The 25,400-nt window shown below is 41.7% G+C and overlaps 2 protein-coding genes across 3 annotated transcripts in view; both read right to left on the bottom strand.

Moving 5' to 3' along the window:
* The window catches only part of CDH11 (cadherin 11), a 107,542-nt gene that overhangs the window by 42,719 nt on the left and 39,423 nt on the right, over positions 1-25,400 (bottom strand). The window contains exon 2 of one of the 2 annotated variants that reach the window (XM_083453371.1): positions 18,980-19,100. The gene's annotated coding sequence lies outside the window, so the exon portion shown is untranslated. The remainder of the gene's footprint in view (positions 1-18,979; positions 19,101-25,400) is intronic. The other variant, XM_083453372.1, reaches the window with a different exon arrangement.
* On the bottom strand, positions 21,009-24,187 carry LOC310684037 (uncharacterized protein). Its single transcript, XM_083454443.1, has 2 exons — positions 24,079-24,187; positions 21,009-23,223 (listed from the first exon to the last, which is right to left on the bottom strand). Exon 2 carries the CDS (start codon positions 23,149-23,151, stop codon positions 21,919-21,921), a length of 1,233 nt encoding a protein of 410 aa, XP_083310569.1. The 5' UTR covers positions 23,152-23,223; positions 24,079-24,187; the 3' UTR covers positions 21,009-21,918.

The raw sequence follows: 25,400 nt of genomic DNA, 5'->3' as shown, positions 1-25,400 counted from the left end.
TGGGGTCCATGATTTAATGTTTATGCAAACATATATAGGGTGAACAGCCATTAAGACTGGAAGAGAAAATAGGAAGAGAGAAACCCAAACTGTAAGACATTTGTCTGTTTTTCATAGAATTAATAGCTTATTGTCTTCAGAATACTAATAAACAAGATGATGATCTAACCACTGGTTTCTGAAATTGGTTGACATGGACCCCTTAGGATGAATAGGGCTGGGCTGGGGTTTGAAAAGGGCCCAGGATGGAAAATACATTTGTGAGAGACAGAGGTAAAGGTAAAGGTAAAGGGACCCCTGACCATTGGGTCAAGTCGTGACCGACTCTGGGGTTGCAGCGCTCATCTTGCTTTATTGGCCGAGGGAGCCGGCGTACAGCTTCCAAGTCATGTGGCCAGCATGACTAAGCCGCTTCTGGAGAACCAGAGCAGCGCACAGAAACGCTGTTTACCTTCCCGCCGGAGCGGTACCTATTTATCTACTTGCACTTTGACATGCTTTCGAACTGCTAGGTTGGCAGGAGCAGGGACCGAGCAACGGGTGCTCATCCCGTCGCGGGGATTCGAACCGCCAACCTTCTGATCGGGAAGTCCTAGGCTCTGTGGTTTAACCTACACTTTAATTAGGAACTGTGATCCTCAGAAATAAAGGCTATGTGCATGGTACAGAGTGTTCCCACTCCCAGTGAGGAACCTTCACAATACAAAACTATTCTCTTCTTCTTTACACATGGTAATTTTTAGTAATGAAGATTGGTGACTGAAAAACGTTGATTACATATTGGTGTTTCTTGACTTTATTTCACTTACATTGCTAAGAATTTGGGTTGCTGCTGATGACAACTTTATAAGCTCAATAAGGGGTCAATGAACACAGAAATCTTGGAAACCCCCAACCCCTACTTCTTGAGGCCAGAAATTATAGGCTGCAGCTGAATTCCCTGACTTGGAACTGACTGTCTTGATCAAAAGGTGCCGAAAGTCTGTTAAAAACCCCCCAAAGATTTTGTATTAATCGAATAGTACCAAAGGTATCCTGCAGATTTGAATTAGGAGCAGTTTCATTCACTGAATGGACTAGAGCATCGCTTTGCATAATTGGGATCTGCAAACTCTGCTTTTCAATTGCTTCTGGAGTAATTATGTAATAGGAGAGGTTGCTGCCATTCTGAGTCCTGACCCCCTTTTTTCCAAGATAACCATAAAGAAACAGCAGTTAAACTATACAGAACTATCTTTCACAGTTTCTGCTGTGAAAATTGTTCAAGGGGCAAGAGCCTCTATGCATCTCCCATTTTCTCTGAACTGTACGGCAACAGTCCTTTATACTATGTAGTCCCTTGTACTACAGGAACGGGGAAAACGTTTTCAGTCCACATTCCTTTCTGGGCAACCTTCCAAGGGTCTCATATCAGTGGTGGGCAAGACCAGAGCCAAAAGTAGGTGAAGCAATGAATGCAAATATTGTCTCTATACAGTAAATAATAATAATAATAATAATAATAATAATAATAATAATAATAATTTATTTTACCCAGCCCATGTGGCTGGGTTTTCCAAGCCACTCTGGGCAGCTCCCAACAGAATATAAATATAAATATTAATAATAAGTGATAAAACATCAAACATTATAAGCTTCCCTAAACAGAGCTGCCTTCAGATGTCTTGTAAAAGTCAGATTATTTCCTTGACATCTGATGGGAGGGTGTTCCACAGGGCGGGCACCACTATTGAGAAGGCCCTCTGCCTGGTTCCCTGTAACTTTGCTTCTCACAGTTAGGGAACCGCCAGAAGGCCCTCAGTGCTGGACCTCAATGTCCGGGCAGAACGATGGGGGTGGAGACGCTCCTTCAGGTATACTGGGGTGAGGCCGTTTAGGGATTTAAAGGTCAGCACCAACACTTTGAATTGTGCTCAGAAACATTTCTAGTTTCTACACACACTCATACACCTCTCTCTCGCCTTCAACCTAACAAGCAAGAGGCATTATCAGAGCATATTATTATGACACATTCCAGCCAACCAAAAGAAAAGAAAAGAAAAGAAAAGATTCAAGGAGGGTCTGAAGTAGTGCCAGAGAGTGGTATGATCAAGGGAGAGGATGTGTGGCATATGGAGAGTTTCAAGGATCATTTAAAGAGGCCTCACACATGGACAAGGTGGCAACAAAAGACTGGAGAGGAATGCTACACACCATGGACACCATTTAGTTAACATGAAGCACTTTTAAATCACTTGATCACCATGAGAGGGGATTAAGCACATGCTTAAATCTCCCATTAACCATACCCCGTGGATTTAGATATGAAACAGCTAGATACTGGCAATGTCATGCTATAAAGAAAAAAACCCCACATGCATCATTTTCATATGTGTGAAGATGTGCCAAGATTGCTAAAGTAAACACATGCAGAATGTTTACCTATTAAGTGCAGATTAATTAAACTCTGTGAGAATTAACTGGTTCTCCACAGTCAAGTTAGGCAACCTTTTAAAGATCACACAGCTTGCACATTTTGGATTTTCAAAAGTGCAGCTCTCCTCATCAGCCAAAGCAAAGATACAATTATGATGATCACCTTCTTTGGAGGAAGCTAATTCTATAGGAGGGGAGCATATGTTTGCAAAGGTTACAAACAAAAGCGAGCAACTGAAGGCATCTAGTGATATTATAACTGTTTGACTGTTTTGTTTTGTTTCTAGACATCTGCTGAAGAAAAGTGCTGTTTGATCCATGGGTCTTTCTTGTGAGAATCAGAAGGTGTCATCCAAAATATAATGCTGTTATACAAAACTATGGTGTGACCACATTTGGAAAACTACGGTATAAACAGATCTGGTTGCCGTACCTCAGAAAAGATATCGTAGAGTTGGAAAAGGTTCAGTAAAGGGCAACCAAAATGACTGAGGTGGTGGAGCAACCCCCTTGTAAAGAAAGGTTGCCACATTTGGGATTTATTGGTTTAGAGAAAAGCTGAGAAAGAGACAACATGGTAAAAGTTTATAAAGTATGCATAGCATGGAGAAAGAGGATAGAGATTATTTTGCCCCTCCCTCTCTCATTACAGCAGAACTCGTGGACATTCAATGAAGCTGAATTTTGGAAGATTCAAGACAGATAAAAGAAAGTACTTCTTCATGAAGTGCATCGTTAAACTGTGGAACTTAAATCCACAGGGGGCAATGATGGCCACCAACTTAGATGGCTTTAAAAGAGGATTGGTCAAATGCATGCAGGAGAAAGCTAACAATGGCAACTAGCGATATTGGCTATGCTTTGCCTCCACAATTGGGGGAAGTCATGTACTGAATAGCAGTTGCTGAAGAGTACAGAAGGAAATACTGTTCCTTTTGTCAGATGCTGTTTGAAAGTTCCCCACAGGCATCTATGTTGGCCACTAGATGGGGCTTTCCTTATGTTTTTATGAAATATATTTGATAATTCCCTTTGTCCTTTGACCTTTCCCCTAAGGACCTCAAGAAAACATTATTTTTATTTAAATATGAAGTGCACTTTTATAAAGAATATTGCAAGGTGGCATACAACTTAAAAACACAAAAAATAACAACAAAATAATGTAAAAGCTAATTGGCAAAGAATCTCAAGTTTGAAAGGCTTGTCTGAATAATGCACCTTGCAGTAGACATCGAAAAACAAGTGGATATGACTCCCGTTGAACCTCTATTGGCAAGAAGTTCCACAGGGCATGGCTCATCACACTAAAGGCTTGGTCCTTCGTGAAGGCCAGCCAAACCTCAGGAGAAGGGGGATCACCAAAAGTGCCCCATCCAAAGATCTCAGCAGTTGAGGTGGATCATAAGAAATCAGATGATCATATAATTATATAGCTGGGATGTAGCATAATACAGGATGCAAGAATCATAACTATGCAATTCTTGAAAGTTAACCATCCAACCTTCTCAAAAAACATCAACAACTTCCAATGAAGAAGAGTCCACCACCTTCCGACATGGTCCTCTCCAACTGTCAAAGAGCTCTAGCAAGTTCATCCTAATGTTTTCTCTGAATCTCCTTGTTGTAATTTTAATCCATTAGTTTGCTTTCTACTCTCTGGAGCAGCAGCTCTAAGTCTTCTCTTCTTCAGGCTAAACACACTAACTTCCTCAACTGTTTCCCATAAAACTTGTTTCCCATAAAACTTTATCATCCTGGTTGCTCTCTGGTCTGCACATGTTCCAGCCTTCTTTAACTGTGGTGCCCACAGAACTGGACACAGAACTCAGAACTGATGCCTTTCATTGTACTGAATTTGCAGTTGTGGAAACAATTATTCAGAAATTGGCTTATAGCTAGACCAAAATATGTCAACCCAGAACAGAAATATTGTTTTTCTGGGCCCAGTGCAAACCTATAAACACAGCTCTGCTCTTAAAAACATCCAATAACCTCATTGTTGTTTTGAAAAAATGGATAATTGCTTGGCTTCCTTTTTGCTTTATTGAATGTGCATTGTTGAAGTGCCTGGCTGGAAAGGCCATACTACATATTTTGCTCAATGCACAGAGTGCTGTTACATCTCATTTTTATTTTTATTTTTTATTAAATATGTATAATTCCCTATACCCAAGGGTCTCATTTTTTCCCTTAATTATTTCAGAGATATTTGATGTGGCCAAGCCATATGTTGTGGACAACAAATCCCATTGGCCGCCAGCTAACAGTCAGCAGCCAAGGGTTATGGGTGTGGGATTCTACAACATTTGGAGGGTGTGTCACATTGACTGCCTCTGCCTTAAGTTCAAATGTGGAAGGACAGTTGTTATAGAGACTTCAGTGCACAGTGGCATGAGACTTGTCCCTTATCTTCTGACCTGTGACATGCCAACAATCTTGCCACCCATAAAGCTCCAAGGAACGTTTTTACTAACCCTGGTAGCCATGATGGTGGCCATTTGGTGGTGATGGCTGTGTGGCTGGAAAGAGAAATGATGAACCTTTCCTCCTGATGCACTGCTGTCCTGATAGTTAACAATCCCTCCCCCCACTTGTTATTTAGTAAGGAAGAAAGGGAGAAATATCAGTATGGTACGCATTAAGCATAAGAGTGCAGTTTGACCTTGATTTTCTATCCATAGCCAAGATTACTGCTGCTTTAGACAGTCAACACAAACACGTTGTTTTGTTTTTTTATCCTTTTGTAATTCAAAACAGTGTTCTGAAACATCTAGTTGGTATATTCAAAGCCACATTTTTCCATACCTCGAGACAGAAGGAGGGAAACTGGATTAATTTATCACTTAAAGGTGAACCTACCTACCTTGCACTATCTGAAACATTATGTGAACCGAATCAGAGCCCCCCATGGAAATCTGCACTTCTCTGAATTTTTCTGTGCCAAGTAATGTGCACCAAAATGATAAACCCTGCATAAATATGCATATATTAGCAATAATAACAAACAGATGCATTGTATTATTCCAACAGGCTTTTGAGCGCTGACTGATTTTAAGGAAAGGGCTGATGCTGTGTTGTTTTTATTGTAATTATCTGTATGTTTTAATACACATAATTACAATAAACACACCTACATGTTTTAATTCTTTTTTAAAAATATTTCTCTTCCTCCCCCCCCCCCCCAATGTTTTTAGGTGTTCCCATTTTATCTGTAAGCCACCTTGATTCCCTGTGAGGGGAAAGGCAGGATATAATAATAATAAGAATAAGAATAATAGCAGAATATTAAGGAGAATGGTTTTGCAAAAGTGTGCATGGTAGGCAAATTTGCATGCAGTGGTACCTTGCGTAACTTCAGGTTACATACGCTTCAGGTTACAGACTCCGCTAACCCAGAAATAGTACCTCAGGTTAAGAACTTTGCTTCAGGTGAGAACAGAAATCGTGTGGCAGCGGTGTGGTGGCAGTGGGAGGCCCCATTAGCTAAAGTGGTGCTTCAGGTTAAGAACAGTTTCAGGTTAAGAATGGATCTCCAGAACAAATTAAGTTCTTAACCCAAGGTACCACTGTATTGGGATAAATGCTGGTGAATTTTCCTGAGGTCTTAAAAAATGGAAACTTGTGTAGAAATGTGGAGAAGTGAATTTTAAATTGGAAAAAGGGTGGGGGGATGGGAAGAAACTGAAATTGACACATTCATCCATGATAGATGTGGCTCACTGTTCAGAATATTGCATTTTCTGTTGCATCACTTCTTAACTGGCTTCTGCTTCTGCCTGGTTTTAACAAACTTCACTAGATTTTATAAGCCCTGGATATCCCATATAGATGCATTGACAGAGTATACCCTCAATTCTGCCACATAACCCTTTCCCCCATCTCAGTACTGGGCTTGTATCCTGGACCAAGATCCTTGAGTCTAGATAATGTACCCATCTCCCACCCAACCACCATTGCTGAGTTCTGACCCAAGCCCATCAGAGACATCAACATGCTAATTCTTACAACCGCCAGGGACTTGGGACCCAAGAGTGCAACATTTCTCTGCAGCAAGTCCATTTTATTGATGAAATATAACCATATATCCTTTGAAGGGGCAGGGGAGACAATGGCTTAGTACAGGGTCACAAACAATCAGGGAAGGAGTGTGATACTCGGCAGGCAAACGTCTTGAACTGGCTTCTGTTGGATCATTTTGTTTATGCTGCAAGAAAGCAGCAGAAGCAGCAGTTGTGGTTGGCTGCGCTGCACTACAGCATAACAGAATCTTTGTTTAGCTCTGCTTGGTGCCATTTAAACATTGTGATTCATTGAATGGTAGGCTGCTTCCTGTAAGGGTGTCTTTCTCCTGTGTTTACAGGCTAGTGGGGGCAGGCAGTGGGGAAGGAGAGAAAAACCAGCCCCATTGAAAAATAAAAGGGGGGGAATAGAGGAGAGGAAGATTATTAAAGATTAATACAACCTCTGGAAGTTGAAAAAGGTCATTGAACCAAACCATGTCTCTTCCCTGTGCAAAACAACCCTTGTGTATAATAGTGGCAGCAGGCAAAAATAAGGCAAAAATTAGATTTTAATTGATGAAAACCTGTTATGCATCCACTGTTGCAGTTGGAGAATATACTCTTGTGATGTGCAATTAAACAAAGCAACTGAAGATACTTTCAGAGTGCTGGAATGGTGTTCCAGTTAGCTTCAGCTCTGCCTTATTGCAGGGGTACCATTTTAGATGGCAGTGGTTGAGATTGGTGGTGGAGTGGGAAAGCATAGCAATATTTCAGTATGAACATAGGGACATGGGAGAAGTTTGATTCAGCTTGCATTTAAAGGTGAATCTTTCTTCTTCTCATGTGTATTTGTTTATTCATTTGGAGTATTTACTTTGACTTCCCCTGGGGATGCCCAAGCATCTACACACGTAACCTAGTTAGCAGTCTGAGCAAGAACACAGGTCACCCCATAATGGTGAAATGTTTTGCCTTAAATTATTTCTCAGTTTACAAACTTATTTCATTTTATATGCAAATCTGTGTCCTTTTGTCTTCATTTTTGGATAGGCAATTTCCTCTTCCATAAGCAGGCATCCTACTAGGCAAGCTACCCACTGGGCAGTCCCATAGAGGCAGGTGGCAAAAATGGGCATTTTATTGAGCTCTTGAGCAGCCACCAAGCACAGCTGGCTGGCAGCTTGGGGGATCCCAGATTATGCAGGCTTGCTTTTGTCACTGTTAACAAAGATTTTCTCCTTATGCTCATAGCAAGCATTTGAAACCTGGTCTCTGCCAAATTTGTTGGAAAAGGCTCTTCATTAGCAGACAGAGCGAGGGAAAGAGAGAGATCATTTTTATTCAGGTATGTGAAAGGCAGAAGGCTGCTACAGGGTAGTCATAATCTGTTATTGTTTCCCTCCAACTTTGTGCTATTTTTTCATTTTCTTTTTAATGAACTGTCCAGTCTGGTTTAGCAATGGGAGCTATGATGGAGCTGCAATATAAATGGCTTATTCAGTGCATTTGTTTTCATTGCTATTATTATTGTTGTTGCTGCTGCCATTATTATTATTAATTAAAAAAAAACCCCTTCCCTACCCGCCCAGCACCAGAGTATAATTGAACAGCATGGAGACTGATTGCAAAGGCCAGTTGTCAGGAGTGAAGCAGATCCTATATCAGAAATGAATTCTTGACACCACCACACCCAATTATAAATTCTCCTTCAGATTTGTGTTGTACGAAGGCGAACCATGTGGGGAAAAGGATTCAGGGCCATGTATTTTGACTCCACAGACCAGATCATTAGTGAAATTAGCTTTGTGGGCCAAATTTGACAGGAGGGCAAGGTCACCCACTAGTAAATCCCATGGCACCACATTGAAGTCTGGTGTAAGGTGCTTTGCAGCTTCAAAAGGCTGCCTTTCTCCATATAATGTTGCCAGAGAACTGTCTTTTCTAAGGACATGTGAGAACTGCCTTTTCTAACAACATTTCTGCCGTCATCCCCCACCCCAGTAACTTCCTCCCAGCGCTTGGGTCAGAGGGCAGTCAAACATTTCTATTCAGTCAAGCTTCTGTGCCCTAGTTATTTGGACTGCTGTGAGTTTTACAGTTTTCTATAGTTAGTTCATATTTTATGCTGTTTTACTGTGCCACACTGATCTCCTGAGGGCCAAAGAGCAAGATATAAATAATTTTAAATAAATGAATAAATAAAACATTCTTTCTAAGTAACATGGTATCTACACTATTTCCTTGCATACCCAAATCTAATGAACTCAGAAAATTGACATGTGCAGCCTTCTTTTGATCTCAATTTATGATACTTACATATATTATTATATTTTCCCTCTCTGATGCAAGCTGCTAAAACCCTTATTTATATGCAAAGAGGCACATACTTTAGAAATTGCTACCACATTCTGGGATTGCTAATACTTCTGATTAGCAATTCATCTATGCAACCCTGAAAAATTGTCTAAATAATTAGTAAATTAATAGAGGCATAATAAGGCTCATCTAGGGAAATCAGCAAAGCTGTTCTCTGGGCTTGTGCACACTTTACCCTAAAATAAGGTTGCTCTCTGTCCTCACATTGCAGCAGAGGTATGCCGAATCAATGCCCACTCCCACCCTGGTGGAGTTTCAATTGCCTATAAGTTTTAGGAAAGCACAAAAAACCCCATGCTGGGGGGCAGAATGCAGCCCTCTGTGCCCTACACCTGCCAAGACTACACCCTTCAATGAGCCTGCTTTTGCCTGGTTGAGTATTTTCCCTATTCTGGAACATGTCATTGAACTATGATCATGCCTTTTGCTTGCCTGGATATGGAGAGAGATGTGTGCATATTGAACTCTCTCTGTATTATTGGGAGAAAGATAAGAGCCGTACCTGCTCACATTTTCCTCTGGCTCCTCTCACCACTGGATTTGTGACCTTGAGATGAGTGCTCATAAGAGACTAGGCCACAGGATAAAATAAAATAAAATAATAAAATAAAATAAAATAAAATAAAATAAAATAAAATAAAATAAAAAATAAAATAAAATAAAATAAAATAAAATAAAATAAAAAAAATCCCCTCCTTTAATCCAAAAGAACATACTGCAGTGACATTTTTCTACAATGTATCAAGGATCCCAAACACACATTCATTTAGAATATAAGAAGATCCCTTCTGGATCAGACCAGTGTCCTGTCTATTCCAGCATCCTGTTCTTACAGGTTTCCAGTGGGAAGCTCACAAACACACCAAACCTGCTGTACCTTTTTTCCACCTTCGCCGCATCAAGCAGTTGGTCCCTTACCTTTCCCGCCCCGACCTGGCCACAGTGATCCCTGTGACTGTCATCTCCAGGCTTGACTACTGTAATTCGCTCTACACGGGGCTGCCCTTGAAGCTGTCCCAGAAACTCCAGCGGGTGCAGAATGCTGCAGCGAGGCTCCTCACGGGGTCTCTGCCATGGGAGCATATTCACCCAGTGCTTTTCCAGCTGCACTTGCTCCGGGTGGAGTACAGGGTCAGATTTAAGGTGCTGCTTTTGACCTTTAAAGCCCTTCACGGCCTAGGACCCTCGTACCTACGGGACCGCCTCTCCTGGTATGCCCCACGGAGAGCCTCAAGGTCCATAAATAACAACACCCTAGTGGTCCCAGGCCCTAAGGAAGTTAGATTGGCTTCAACCAGAGCCAGGGCCTTTTCAGCTCTGGCTCCGGCCTGGTGGAACGCTCTGCCTCACAAGACCAGGGCCCTGCAGGATCTGATTTTTTTCCGCAGGGCCTGTAAGACAGAGTTGTTCCACCTGGCCTTTGGCTTGGAGCCAATTTGATTCCCTCCCTCCCTCTCTTTCTTTTTTCTTTTCCTTCTCCTCCTGCGATGAGGCTACATTTTAATATTTTAATGTTCCATTATTTTAATGTTGCATTTTATTTTTGTTTTTAAGTTGTAATCATTCATCTTGTTTTTATTATTGCTTGTAAGCCGCTCTGAGCCCGGCCTTGGCTGGGGAGGGTGGGGTATAAATAAAAATATATTATTATTATTATTATTATTATTATTATTATTATTACCTGGAACTGGAAGTGAGAGTGCAGCTGACTGCAGAATGGATGTGGGCAGCCTGAAGAAGCACTATCTACATTGGTGCCTGCCCATAAAATGCAAGCCTAGAATGAAAGACTAGGGTGATGTCAGCCATTTCCAGGGACCTTCTTTGTGAGTTTTTGTGTTTGCTTGGGCTGAGAGCCGGGGGGTGGGGGGGGTGGAGAGCTGGGTGACAGCCAGGAAGTTGAGACAGTGCATGTGTAAGCAGGAGAACGAACTGAGATTAGTGTGCATTAGTAACTCTGTATTAAATGTAACATTTAATTCAATGTAACATGCTACATTAAATGTTACATTGCATTAATGTAACCTTTTTATATGTATTTTTGGAAAAATTGTTGCTGCTTTAGTTTCCACACATCACTTAGATATATATGATTCAAAAGATTATATATTTTACACCATAGGTCAGCAAACTTTTTCAGCAGGGGTCCACTGTCCCTCAGACTTTGTGTGGGGCTGGACTATATTTTGAAAGGGGGAAAAGAACGAATTCCTATGCCCCACAAATAACCCAGAGATGCATTTTAAATAAAAGCACACATTCTACTCATGTAAAAATACGCTGATTCCCGGACTGTCCGCGGGCCGGATTTAGAAGGCAATTGGACCAGATCTGGGCCCCGGGCCTTAGTTTGCCTACCCATGTTTAACACACACACACACACACACACAGGTTTTAGAACAGCTTGGCTTATGAACAACTTGGAAATAGAACACTGCAAACCTGGAAGTAGGTGTTCCGGTTTGTGAACTTTGCCTTGGAAGCTGAGTCCATTGTAAATTGAGTCCCTGCTGCTAATCAGAGGCTTCCTGTTGAGTCTGTCGGCTGTTGAGTCCCGAGCACCCATGCAACACAGAGGTGATATTTGGAGCTTTGGCTTTTGCAAAAAAAATAAAATTGCATTTTTGTTTGTGTGGCTTTTTCATTGGTTGTTTTTTTTACTGTGACTTGTTCTTTGTTTTATGGGACTGACTTGTGTCTGTGGCTTGTGACTTTGTTTTTGTGACCAGTTCTGTAATTTTTGTGACTTGTTTTTGTGACTGTGTGGAACCCTGTTCAGCTACTGACTGATTGATTGATTGGTTGGTTGGTTGGTTGGTTGGTTGATTGTGTGACTGCAGAAATGGATAAAAGCCCCCAGCCAAACAATGACTATAATCAGTGCACATAAGAAAAAAACCTTGTAATTTTTATCATCTACAATACTGTTATTTATTTTATAGTACAGTACATTGATTATTGCTTTCATTTTATGGATCAATGGTCTCGTTAGAAATTAAAATTCATGTTAAATTGCTGTTTTATGGGTTGTTTTTAAAAGTCTGGAGCAGATTAATCCATTTTGCATTACTTTCTATGGGAAAGCATGCCTTAGTTTTAGAACGCTTTGGTTTTGGGACAGACTCCCGGAACGGATTAAGTTTGGGAACCAAGGTACCACTGTACACATATACACACACTTACATTTTTATATTTTAAATAGTATGAATAAATAAAGCAGGACCTGAGTGCAACAGCACTCTCTCCTTTGGCTTCCACCAACTGATACATGTGATGACTTGATTACATTAGCATCTTCTGAATGAACCATCACAAATTAAGCACTGCAAATAGAGCATGCTCAAGTGGGAACCGTAACAAAAGTGTGGAGTGCTGCTGCTCAAGATGTCAGCCGCTATATTCCAGCCCCCTCTACTGTCCCCCCTGCAACTGTCACACGTCATTCAATGTCCATTGAGAATATACATCTTCATAGGTCTGTTTTTTTGGAGGGAAAGGTTTCTTCCCACCCACTTAGGGTTGTTGTTTTTTTTTCTTTCCATCCCTAAATATTTTGGACCTTCAAACCACAGGGTTTTCCAAAGTCATAGAATTGTAGAGTTGAAAGGGACCCTGAGGATCATCTGCTCCAACCCCCTGCAATGCAGGAATGTGCAGCTGTTCCATATACAGTGGTGCCCCGCAAGACGAATGCCTCGCAAGACGGAAAACCCGCTAGACGAAAGGGTTTTCCGTTTTTCGATGCGCTTCGCAGGACGAATTTCCCTATGGGCTTGCTTCGCAAGACGAAAATGTCTTGCGAGTCTTGAGATTTTTTTCCACTCCCCACCCCCTTTTTCTAAGCTGCTAAACCGCTAATAGCCTTTTAGCAGCTAATCCGCTAATCCCTTAAACCTTTAATAGGCGCTAATAGCCACTAAACCGCTAATAGCGCTAATCCGCTAAGCCGCTAATAGGGTTGCTTCGCAAGATGAAAAAACCGCTAGATGAAGAGACTCACAGAACAAATTAATTTCGTCTTGCGAGGCACCACTGTACCTCCTTCTTGTACTATTTTGCCACATAAAGCAATGTCACTCCTAACTAAGCATTGGAAACACAATGAGTTATATCAGGCATAGGCAAACTTGGCCCTCCAGATGTTTTGGGGCTACAACTCCCATCATCACTAGCTAACAGGACCAGTGGTCAGGGATGATGGGAGTTGTAGTCCCAAAACATCTGGAGGGTCGAGTTGGCCAATGCCTGAGTTATATTGTCTCTAACACTACATTTTTATGCAGTCTGCTCAGACATTCAGCATTACACATTAAAAAATAATAAGTAGCACTGTGATGAAAAATCGAGACATACATCTCTATAGGAAATGACCCAAAGTACAATGGCAGCCAAAAGTTAAATGATATCTTCCAATCTACCACTTAGTAGATTCCAGTTTCCTTCTACCAAATTGTCTCTATGGACTGATTCATTAAATGAGACCTGTACTTACTTAAAATATGAATCAGATAGTAATTACTGTGGTTTCTAAAACAATCTTCATATACACAAGCAGGTCAACCCATTGCTGACCATGGAAGCCACATACACAAACATCTGAACTGTAGCCTACAGCCAGAATTCTAAGATCGAGTATGCACACTAGAGATTTGTATGCTCAGTCAAGGATTCTTCCATAGTATTTCCAGCAACAGCACCTACTAGGCTAAATTGTCCTCAAGACCCACCTAGAATGTCAGATTTGGGGGAAGAAGAGTCCAACAAAGTTGAAACAATCAAATAAGGCCAAGCTTAGCCTCACTATAGTCACCAGTTGATGGAAAATTTCTATCTGCTATTTTTCATTTTTGCCTCTGCAATCATAACCATTTTTGTATATTTCACCTTTGACTGCTCTTTGATGATTTAGATACAGAAACAGGAAATTTACATTCTTGAGTGAGCACAGCAGGAATGAAATCATTTCAGGGGAGAACAAAATATGAAGTGAAACAGAGAATGTAAATGCCATATGGGCACCCAGGTTTACATGACAATCAACAGAAGTGGTGCTTGTTTGTTCTTCTTTGCAGGAAGACAATTGAAATTCTTAATAGAGTGGACACCTAAAATCAACCAGCAGGGAGTCTTCTCTCAGAAATTATTATAGGCATGGTAGCTTCCTCTGTATTTCAAATTCAAAGCACCTACAAAAATCAATGGGACACTTCTCAAAACTGGATGCTGCTTGACTCGGACTCCCCCCCCCCCCCCCGTTCTTGATAAGTCTAAACAACTCCCATCCTTCACACTTTCTCTTGCTTCCTTTAAGAAATTGGATCAGGCCAAAGGCCCATCCAGTCTGTACAGCAGGAGACTCTTAATCCCAGGGTCATGGGTTTGAGCCTCATGTTTGGCAAAATACAGTATATGCTGCCCTCCATCCGTAGATCTTGGGGCAGTTCACACCGGGGACACCTGGATGCCTTTGAGAAGCTGGAATGAAGACCTGGATGCAGCAGCACTCTTCCCCACTTGTGATTCCTAGCAACTGGTCTTCAAAGACATACTGCTTCCAACAGTGGAGATAGAACATAAATAACCATTGGGACTAGACGACTGCCTTATCGTCCATGAATTCGTCTAATCTTATTTTAAAGCCATCCAAGGTGTTTGACATCATCATGACGTCTTGTGGGAGCAAATTCCATAGTTTAATGATGTGTTGGGTGAATAAGTATTCTGAATTTCACAACATTCAATTTCATTGGGTGGCCCCTGGTTCTAGTGAGAAAGGGATAAAAAAAGCATCTACCTATTCAGATTATCTACATCATGCATGATCTTGCACATCTCTAGCATGTTTCCCCTTACTTGCTCCCCCCCCCAAATTTATAATGCCATAACCATTGGCTCTTTGACCATTTATCAGTTCTGTAATATCCTTTTTGAGATGCTGCACCCTGGGCTATACACAGTTCCACATGTTGCTGCACTATAGATTTTTAGAACTGGATTATGATATTGGCAGCTTTATTTCAATCCCTTTCCTAATCCCTAACATGGATTTTGTCTTTTTTGCAGCTGCCACACACTGGGTCAACATCTTCATTGGGTTTCTCACCAAACTCCCAAAGTCTTAGTTTTGCTCTGTCAGCTCAAATCCAATTAGCATATATTTGAAATTAGGATTTTTGAAAAAGTAAGTGTTCTTAAGGAATTCAAAAACTGTAGCTGTTCCTGATAAAAAGTCATTGCCTTGTCGTGGCTCTTGGATGTTGTCTCCATAATTTCACCACAATTTCATGATGGATGTTCATGTACCTATAGAAACCTGATAATCTCCTGCTGTTGCTCACGTATTGACATTTCAAGGTTGTGATCATGCTTCATGAGCTCCCCTGCTGACTAAAATAGATTCTCAACAAGGCCACCGAGGCAAAAGAAAAAAGAAAAATGAATTTGTAGATACAGCTTTGAGTGATGGAGGCACAAACCTTACAATTACCCTTCTATTTTTCCATTGTAACTTCAGGAAATGGACCTTTGTTTACCAAATTAGTAAGCGCTCCTCTTACGCCACACTTCCAAAATTAGGATTTCTAGAAGCTCATTCCCCAGCCTCTTTTTCTCAGTTGAGAGAGGTGGAAGAAAAGTATGGGGTGGAGGTAGTTAAAACAAAAATTAAACAAAAAACTAAAACCCACAGGCCTAAGCACACATATGTGGAGACTGACACACTATCGCTCCTGCACGCATACACATATAAGCACATTAGCGAAAGGGAAACATTCTCTAGCTTTCACAGCTTTGAGTTTGTCAGTAAATGTGTTCAACGACCCCAAGATACCGTAGTTTAGAAAAGGGATAGGGATTCTCTTTCAGGGAAAGGGCCACATTTCTTCCTCAATAGCCTTCTGGGGCCCAAATGCCAGTGGCAGATGTGCCTAGAGGCAAAAGTTGGCAGCAGCCCTTTGCACGTTAGGCCAATTTCTACACACACCCAAAACTCATCTCTCTACCCACCATCCAGGCAAGGAAGAAGCACCGGCAGAGTTCACAGACTTGTTCCAGCCAGGCAAAAATACTCAAGCGGGGTACAAAGGAAGCCTGGTGAGGAATGTAACCTAGGTAGAGTCCCAGGCACCACACAGCGAGACTTGAAGTGCTGCATTTTCCCCTTAGATGACACATGGATGTCGTTGCCAAATTAAATTGATCACTGTCTGTTTAAGCATCAAATCAATGTTAGTAACTCTCGAGACTAATTGCTGCAGTCTACCTTAACTGGCAAATGAATGTCACATACGCTGTCCTGTATTGAGGGTTTTTCTTTTTCTTTTTTTAAAGCGATGTCACAGCGCACAGGGCATTTAGCTGCCAGAAATAAGATTATCAACACTCAAGGACATTTTGAGCAGAAATGAAGCAGCTGTCAAGCAGAACATTGCTACCCTGCCTGTAAAACAATATGAATGAGTCAGCTAAGCACTAAGCTGTAATGTCATAGGCCTAAGCACTGTATTATGAGCATTGTAATTCAGTTGGGAACTTAACATCAGATGCAGCTAAGAAGGCTGTTACGGGCATGATATCTATTACAGCCAATGCAGAAAAATGTTTGGGGCAAGTTAAAATGTGAAAATTCTTATGTTTCAACAGCATGCATATTCAATGACAGAAAAAAGAAAACATGAATCTACAGAGTCTCAGATGGTAAAATAAAAATAAATAACCAACACAACTGAACACAAAATAGCTGCAAAACAGTGAGAACAGTAGGGATGTGAAATTCCTTATTATCCTAATTGCTTCACACTCCAGTGCTGCTCTCCAGATTTTAGGCTGGAACAGTGAAGGGAAAAAAACACATTGACTGATCACATGTAGCGATGCACAAATCTATCAATTGCAGTTTTGCTTGGTTTTCAAATCTTAAGTTCAGTTCCCCACATTTTCTCATCAGTTTAAGTATACTAGTCCTCATGAAAATGCATCTGCATTTCAGTGCAAATTTCTCCTTATACACACATTTTTGTATGCAATTTCCCCTAATTTACATTTTTTGTGAAGCAATTTCCGTGATATAATGCATTTTAAATGACATTTTCACTAATATATGTATTTCCATGCACAATATACCAGAGTGCATCTATTTCTGTACCCATTACTTGGCTGGAAGACTGCATTGGAAAATCTGAAGTGGTATGCTGCTGTGCTGAAATTTGTGGGCGCCATTTTGATTCGCAGCTGTGTCTGTCTTTAGATGAGGGTGCCAGTCATGCCATGTTCAGGCACTCTTCCTCTCATGTGATTCCAACAACAGTAAACCAAAGTTACTTGTCTGGTCACAGAGCCAGTAAAAAACATGTATACCACAATACCATACATTTTCTATTCCATATTTCAAAGGATGCCTGTGTTTGGGTTCACGTATTAACTTTACCTTTCTTTCCTTTTTTTGCGTTACCTTCACATATTATTTTGGGAAATGCAAAATAGATTGGTTTGTCTTTAAATGTGAACTGAATCAAATTCCTGCTCTATCCACAGTCACATGTGAACAGTTTTGAAATGAGTGGCACTCCATGAAGTAGTTAACGATGAGCCGATGAAATAATGAGATGAAAATAAGCTCCAAAGATAAGCCTTACAGTCAGGAAACTGGGAAATATTTGGGTCACACACAAGAACCATCACTATGGATTAAAACCACAACTGGTTATCAACAAACACAAAATGCAGTAACTGCACACTAAGTACAAAACATATGCAAAGACTGACAAGCTATCTCAAGTCAATGGTCCATTCTAGCTCAGAGGCGGAGAACCTTTTTCACTCCAAGGTTTGCACTTCCTTCTGGGCAACTCTTTGGAGGCCACATGCCAGTGATGGGACCAGAGGCAAATGTGGGCAGATCAATGAATACAAACTGTACCTTCACACAGGAGGCTAGTTTCTATATATACTCACACACCACTCTCTATCCTCCATCCAGGCAAGCAACAGACATTAATTGGTGTTTAAGGATGTAGTCCATCCAGGCAAAAACAGTCAAGGGTGGTGCAAAGCGGTGCCAGTGAGGAACGTGGCTGGGGAAGGACCCGAGGGTGGCCCTAGCACCTAAGTGTGAGGTGCCTCACCCCTGGTCTAGCTCAACACTATTTCTAACAACAATAGCAACCAAAAACCTCAAAGAGATTAAAATAATAATAATTATAAAAGAAACCTGAAGGAGATTCATGGTTCAGCACTGATGGAGGTACTCCCCCCCTTTTTTTTTAGGGAGTGCTGGCATAGCTTGCACTTTTTTGTGCTTTGAGTGAGGTGACTGTAGTTCTGACTATTCTTCTGCAACCACTTTCCTACAACCATTCTTCTTGTACAACCACTTGCAACTTCATAGCGCACTGACTGCTCCCTAACCACTTCCTCGTGGCACCATAGGCACCATACTTTAATGCAGAAATACGGTATGTCACAGTGAAGGCAGGACCAGCAGTGCACAATTTTAAAGGCATATTGGCCCTAACTGGGAAAGCTTCATTGGTATTGGCCTGCATGCTTCCCAATTAGTAGTAAGCTATTGCAGTCGCATTCCAACAGGATATACGACAGAGCAGGGAAGGCTGCTGAATACACACTGAGTGGGATGCTGCTGTGCTGAAATTGGTGTGCGCCATTTTGATTCACAGCTGTGCCTATCTTTAGATGAGGGTGCCAGTCATGCCATGTTCAGGCACTCTTCCTCTAATGTGATTCCAACAACAGTAAACCAAAGTTATTTCTGGTCACAGAGCCAGTAAAAACATGCATACATCAATACCGTACATTTTCTAGTATACACTAAACTGAAATATGTTGTGCTTGTATAAAATAAGGACAGAAACCAACTAAGTTACAATTTATTCAGCAAAATCCTTTGCAGGAAGGAAAAAAAGAAAAGAAATCTAGCAACTATTCCCATTACTATTTTCTTTGTGTCAGTAGGCCAATGTTATTCAAATGCATACAAATTAACATGTATTAATTTTCTTTGATTACCATCATGTGAGAGAAGCACACAGGTGCTCTTGATAGGGAAGTCATCAGACTCATGAAGGGTTTCCATATAAGAAATAAATGGAAACAACATCTCTCTCTCTCTGGAAAAATAGGATTTCATCCTTGCTTGAAGCACAAGATGTTGTGATCAGGCATCTTACCTTCACCCACTGGAAACCCATTGCCAATTGAAGGAGCATATTCCACCCATTTCAACAAGTCAGCAGTCCCAGTGAAGAGTCAAATTCTGTGATGCCAACGTATCCAGTATCCCAATTCTTTCTGGAAAAGAAAAGAGGGGTGGAGTTCAGTTGAAATTCCAAACGGCAATACAGGCTGAATAAAAGAATAAATAAAGTCTTTAAAGCATTCCCCCTTTCCTGGAACCCTGGGGAATTTTGAAGGAGGGAAAAGCCTCTTGACATCAATATTTAAAAGTAACCAGTACACACATATTATTGGGGGGGGGGGATGTTCCCATAATTAAAGTGTTGGAGGCCATGTCAATATCCCACATGTTGTTCTCTTTCCCTTCGAGACAAAACAGAGTATCATGAAAGAAAATGGGCTCTGGAATCATTACCATGTGTAGGAGACACTGTTGCAAAAGTAACAGCTAGAGTCTTGTCGCAGCAGCCAATTAGCAAATTCTGCTGGCTCAGGCCTTTTGAAGCACTGTGAGGCAAATTAGAAAGGGAAGAGAAAGAGAAACAGGCTTGATCTTCAGCGTGTGGACTAGAGACCTATATAGATGCTTGAGAGTGAATGTAGTGTTGTTAGAATTCGGAACTTAGTTCCATGGAGATGTGGGCTCAAACCCCAATTTAGGATGAGATTAAAGCCCTAGCCAGGGGTTTATAATCGGCATTATGGAGAGGGAATGCAGAAGTACAACTTCAGGATATGTTTTCTTTCTTTCTGAGTGATGATGTCATGGTCCAAACTGCCTGGCTAATTGACCCATCCTCCTTGCTCCAACAAGTGCATGAGATGAGACTGAAACTTCCAGTTTGGTTCATGGCAGTTTAGCATAGTAGAAGTCAGAGAAGAAGAAAACCAAGCAGAGGTTGGATACCTTCTTCCAGTGGTTTTCTTTCTTCCTTTCTTCCTGGGGGTACTCAATGTAATAAGATATGGCAGAGGTAGCCACTGTGGAACCCTTCAAATATTGTTGGACTCCAGCTCCCATCACCCTCAGTCAGAATGGGCAATGTATTATGAGAACTGTGGTTGGATATTATCTGTAGAGCTATCCCTGGGACAGGGTGTTCCATAGCCTGGGAACTACAGCTAAGGAGGTCACTTCCCATATACCCACCAGTCACACTTCTGATGGTGGTAGAATGCAGAGGAGGAAAGCATGGAGGAAAGTTTATTCAGCCCTGAACAACAGCAGCAGCAACTATTATTATTATTATTATTATTATTATTATTATTATTATTATCCTATTATAGAATTGTAAAGAGAGAAGGGACATGATCTAGTCCAATCCTATGCAATGCATCCTGACCACAGCCATTCCTGGGTGGGCTCGAACCACCAACCTTCTGGTTAACAGCCAGACACACTGATCCATTGTCCCACAGGCTATATGCAAGATTTCAGATGACTTACTTTCCCACTGGCTCACAAGAAGATAGATAGATTGATTCTCAGCAAGGGATAGATAGATAGATAGATAGATAGATAGATAGATAGATAGATATAGATAGATAGATGATAGATAGATAGATAGATAGATAGATAGATAGATGATAGATAGATAGATGATAGATAGATAGATATAGATAGATAGATAGATATTTGCTTTCGTAGATTTTCACGGGTACAGGAATGCAGGTTTTGGTGTCCTCGGGTGTCTTCCCGTGTAAAAGTTGGGGTGTCTAGGCGACGTTTCGACGAGGTCTCACTCGTCATCTTCAGGCTGGTGCTTTCGGCTTCTTGTTACTGGAACAGAGCAGGATCTCAGTGTTTGAGTTCCTATAAATACTGTTGAGGAGGTGTGGTGTATAGCCTCCAATGTTCTGGGCAGAGAGGAGGTTCCCAGGCTGGTGTGCCTTTTCTTCTTTTGTTCCTTAATTACTTGAGGGATATCTTGAGTGCTTTCTTGAGTGATTTCCTGAATCCCACTTAGGTGGGTCATTAGGTGTGGATTAGTTGCTAAAGCCTTCGTGTCTTGAACTCTTGAACTTTGTGAAGAGTTTTTCTGAGAAGATGGCTGTACTGCACTTGGTTGTGCTCTGGCTTGGCTTCGTGTATAGGGGCGAGCTGTGGTTTTGTGGCCTGTGCCAGCCAGATCTGTGTAGGGATTGCAGGGGGGTGCAGCATCCGGAGGTGCCACCCTGGTTTGGCTACTGGATGGTGTCTGTAATTTATCTGTGGAGAGGGTCTGGGTTTGGGTCTGGTGTGGTTGATTGGTGATGGCGTTCTGTGTGCCTCTGGATCTGGTGTCAGATTTTGTGGGGAGGGCTAATTTCCAGATGTCTGGCAAGCGGGATGTGTCGTCACGCTTGTTCATGTTGTGAGGGTGTTTCTCTATCTCGATGGCTTCCATGATTATTCTCTTGTGGTGATGTTCCATGTTAAAGAGCAATTTGGAATCTGCAAAATTAATTTCGTGTCCTGTTTCTTTCATGTGTTGGAAAAGAGAGGAAGTTTTTTCTTCTTTTTTGACGGCATTCTTGTGTTCTGCGATCCGTGCATTTATTCGTCTGTTTGTTTGTCCAATGTACGTGGCTGGGCAGACTTTGCAGGGTATTTCATAGACCCCTTGGTTTTCCAACTGAATTTTATCCTTGGGGTTTCTGAGGATATTGGCTATTTTTTGGTTGGTGCAAAAGGCTGTTTTGATATTGTGTTTATGGAGGATTTTGCTAATTTTATCTGTAGTGCCCTTGATATAAGGAAGGAGGGCTATGCCATTGTTTTCTTCTGTGTCTTGGTTTTTGGGGGGTGTTTCTTTTTGGATTAGCTTCGTAACCCTGTTTTGCTGGTATCCATTGGCAATTAACACATTTGAGAGATTCTGTAACTCAGTTGTCAAGTGGTCTTCGTCAGCCAGGCGTTTGGTTCTGGAGATGAGAGTCTTGGCTACGGAGTTTATTTGTGCAGGGTGGTGGTGTGATTGTGCATGTAAGTAGCGGTTGGTGTGTGTTTTTTTCGGTAGATAGTGTGTCCTAGGGAGCCATCAGGTTTTTTGTAGATTAGGACGTCAAGGAAGGGAAGTTGGTTGTTGGTTTCTATTTCCATAGTGAATTGTATTTTGGGGTGTAGGTTGTTGAGATGTGTGAGGAAGCTATCCAGTTTTTCCTTCCCGTGTGGCCAAATTACAAAGGTGTCGTCAACATATCTGAGCCAAAGTTTGGGTTTGTGTTCTGACTTGTCTAAAGCATTGGTTTCAAAGTGTTCCATGTACAGGTTAGCGATGACCGGTGAGAGGGGTGATCCCATAGGTGCTCCTTCTATCTGTTTGTATCTTTGTCCATTGTGGATGAAGTACGTGTTGGTTAGGCAGTGGTTGGTCAGGTCCAAGATGTATTCGGGGGGATTGTATTTGTTTTGAATGGCTGTCAAGGCTTCATTAATGGGCACTTGTGTGAAGAGAGATACAACATCGAAGCTCACAAGTAGGTCATTGGGTTGTAGGTTTTGCTTCTTTATTGTTTCTATGAACTGGAAGGAGTTTGGAACGTGTGAAGAGATGGATTCTGCATAGGGCTGAAGTTGCTTGGCGAGAAATTTAGCGAGATTTTGTAGAGGTGAGCCTATGGAGCTGACTATTGGTCTGAGTGGTGTTCCTTCTTTGTGTATCTTGGGGAGGCCGTAGAGTTTGGGGCATCTGGATGATTTTTCTCTGGGGATGATTCTTAGCTGGATTTCTTCACTGATAGGAGAGGCTTTTATTTTGGATTTGGTGGTTTTTTCCAGATAGGTGGTGGGATCTGTTTTTATAGGTTGGTAGGTAGGGTCTTGGAGTAGATTTGATAGTTTTGCTTGGTAGTCCGATGTGTTCATCACAACAGTGGCATTACCTTTGTCTGCTGGGAGAATGATTATGTTGTTGTCTTTCCTCAGGTTGGTGAGTGCTTTCTGTTCTTCTTTGTGTAAATTGCTTCTGGGTGGTTTGCTGGAGCAGAGGATGTTGGTGACTTCAAGTCTGATTTTATTGGCTTCATCTGGATTGATTTTGGTTAGGCTAGCTTCGACTCCGCATATGATGTTTTCCGTGGGGATGCGTCTCGGGGCGACTGCAAAGTTGAAACCTTTGGAGAGTACTTTGGTTTCAGTTGAGGTGAGGATCCTGTCTGATATGTTATGTACTGTTTGTTTCATGGGTTGTTGTGGAGGGTGGCTGGGCTTCTGGCGTTTCTCTAGTTTGTGGAGTTTGTTGGTGTGTGTGTCTGTCTTGTGTGAGGTCTCCGTTTCAGCTCTCCAGACGGCTAGTTGTTTGCATTTGTCCCAGAGTGCAGGGTGGATTTTGTTACAGAGTTTGAGGTGAAGAGTGAGTAGATCTTTGTTGGTTTGGTTTAGTAGGTATCTTTTCTTGTGTAGTTGACGACACCTTTGTAATTTGGCCACACGGGAAGGAAAAACTGGATAGCTTCCTCACACATCTCAACAACCTACACCCCAAAATACAATTCACTATGGAAATAGAAACCAACAACCAACTTCCCTTCCTTGACGTCCTAATCTACAAAAAACCTGATGGCTCCCTAGGACACACTATCTACCGGAAAAAAACACACACCAACCGCTACTTACATGCACAATCACACCACCACCCTGCACAAATAAACTCCGTAGCCAAGACTCTCATCTCCAGAACCAAACGCCTGGCTGACGAAGACCACTTGACAACTGAGTTACAGAATCTCTCAAATGTGTTAATTGCCAATGGATACCAGCAAAACAGGGTTACGAAGCTAATCCAAAAAGAAACACCCCCCAAAAACCAAGACACAGAAGAAAACAATGGCATAGCCCTCCTTCCTTATATCAAGGGCACTACAGATAAAATTAGCAAAATCCTCCATAAACACAATATCAAAACAGCCTTTTGCACCAACCAAAAAATAGCCAATATCCTCAGAAACCCCAAGGATAAAATTCAGTTGGAAAACCAAGGGGTCTATGAAATACCCTGCAAAGTCTGCCCAGCCACGTACATTGGACAAACAAACAGACGAATAAATGCACGGATCGCAGAACACAAGAATGCCGTCAAAAAAGAAGAAAAAACTTCCTCTCTTTTCCAACACATGAAAGAAACAGGACACGAAATTAATTTTGCAGATTCCAAATTGCTCTTTAACATGGAACATCACCACAAGAGAATAATCATGGAAGCCATCGAGATAGAGAAACACCCTCACAACATGAACAAGCGTGACGACACATCCCGCTTGCCAGACATCTGGAAATTAGCCCTCCCCACAAAATCTGACACCAGATCCAGAGGCACACAGAACGCCATCACCAATCAACCACACCAGACCCAAACCCAGACCCTCTCCACAGATAAATTACAGACACCATCCAGTAGCCAAACCAGGGTGGCACCTCCGGATGCTGCACCCCCCTGCAATCCCTACACAGATCTGGCTGGCACAGGCCACAAAACCACAGCTCGCCCCTATACACGAAGCCAAGCCAGAGCACAACCAAGTGCAGTACAGCCATCTTCTCAGAAAAACTCTTCACAAAGTTCAAGAGTTCAAGACACGAAGGCTTTAGCAACTAATCCACACCTAATGACCCACCTAAGTGGGATTCAGGAAATCACTCAAGAAAGCACTCAAGATATCCCTCAAGTAATTAAGGAACAAAAGAAGAAAAGGCACACCAGCCTGGGAACCTCCTCTCTGCCCAGAACATTGGAGGCTATACACCACACCTCCTCAACAGTATTTATAGGAACTCAAACACTGAGATCCTGCTCTGTTCCAGTAACAAGAAGCCGAAAGCACCAGCCTGAAGATGACGAGTGAGACCTCGTCGAAACGTCGCCTAGACACCCCAACTTTTACACGGGAAGACACCCGAGGACACCAAAACCTGCATAGATAGATATGCATATATTTGCATTGGCACGGAGTTTCCCTACTATAATGTGTCATGAGTTTATATCCTGCCTTGGACCTTCGTAACTTGTACATTATAGGAAATAATCAATTATGATCCCCCACAAAGGAAAGGTAAACAAAGGTGGTAAACATGGGAAACTTAAACTGAAAGCTGTATTTTCCTCTCCCAGGGTATTAAAATGGATGCATAATGCATTTTGTCAGTTGTAGGCAGAAATGCCGACTATCTGATACATCTTAAGTTATATTTCTTAGGAATAACTCATTAAGAAGAATTATACTTATCTTTTATAACATATTATGGATTAGCATATTTGTCATAAGACAGAACCACGGGCATTGATTATGATTTCCAAGCAACAGATGGAAAATCCATAACAGCCATTTTTTGATTTATTTTTTGACAGGCCAGCTTATTTATTCCAATTTCAGGTTGTAGTGTTCAAAGTCAAAATGCAACAATCAAGGGGAGGGGGTGGTGGAAAGTATCATCAA

This window comes from Podarcis tiliguerta, assembly GCF_965153285.1.
Source record: "Podarcis tiliguerta genome assembly, chromosome: 8".
Lineage (NCBI taxonomy): Eukaryota > Metazoa > Chordata > Lepidosauria > Squamata > Lacertidae > Podarcis > Podarcis tiliguerta.
This window is presented reverse-complemented; position numbering and strand designations above follow the sequence as displayed.

What these genes read in the sequence shown, in the direction of transcription:
- LOC310684037 (XM_083454443.1), bottom strand. Translation starts at nt 23,151, where the DNA reads ATGAAACAAACAGTACATAACATATCAGACAGGATCCTCACCTCAACT.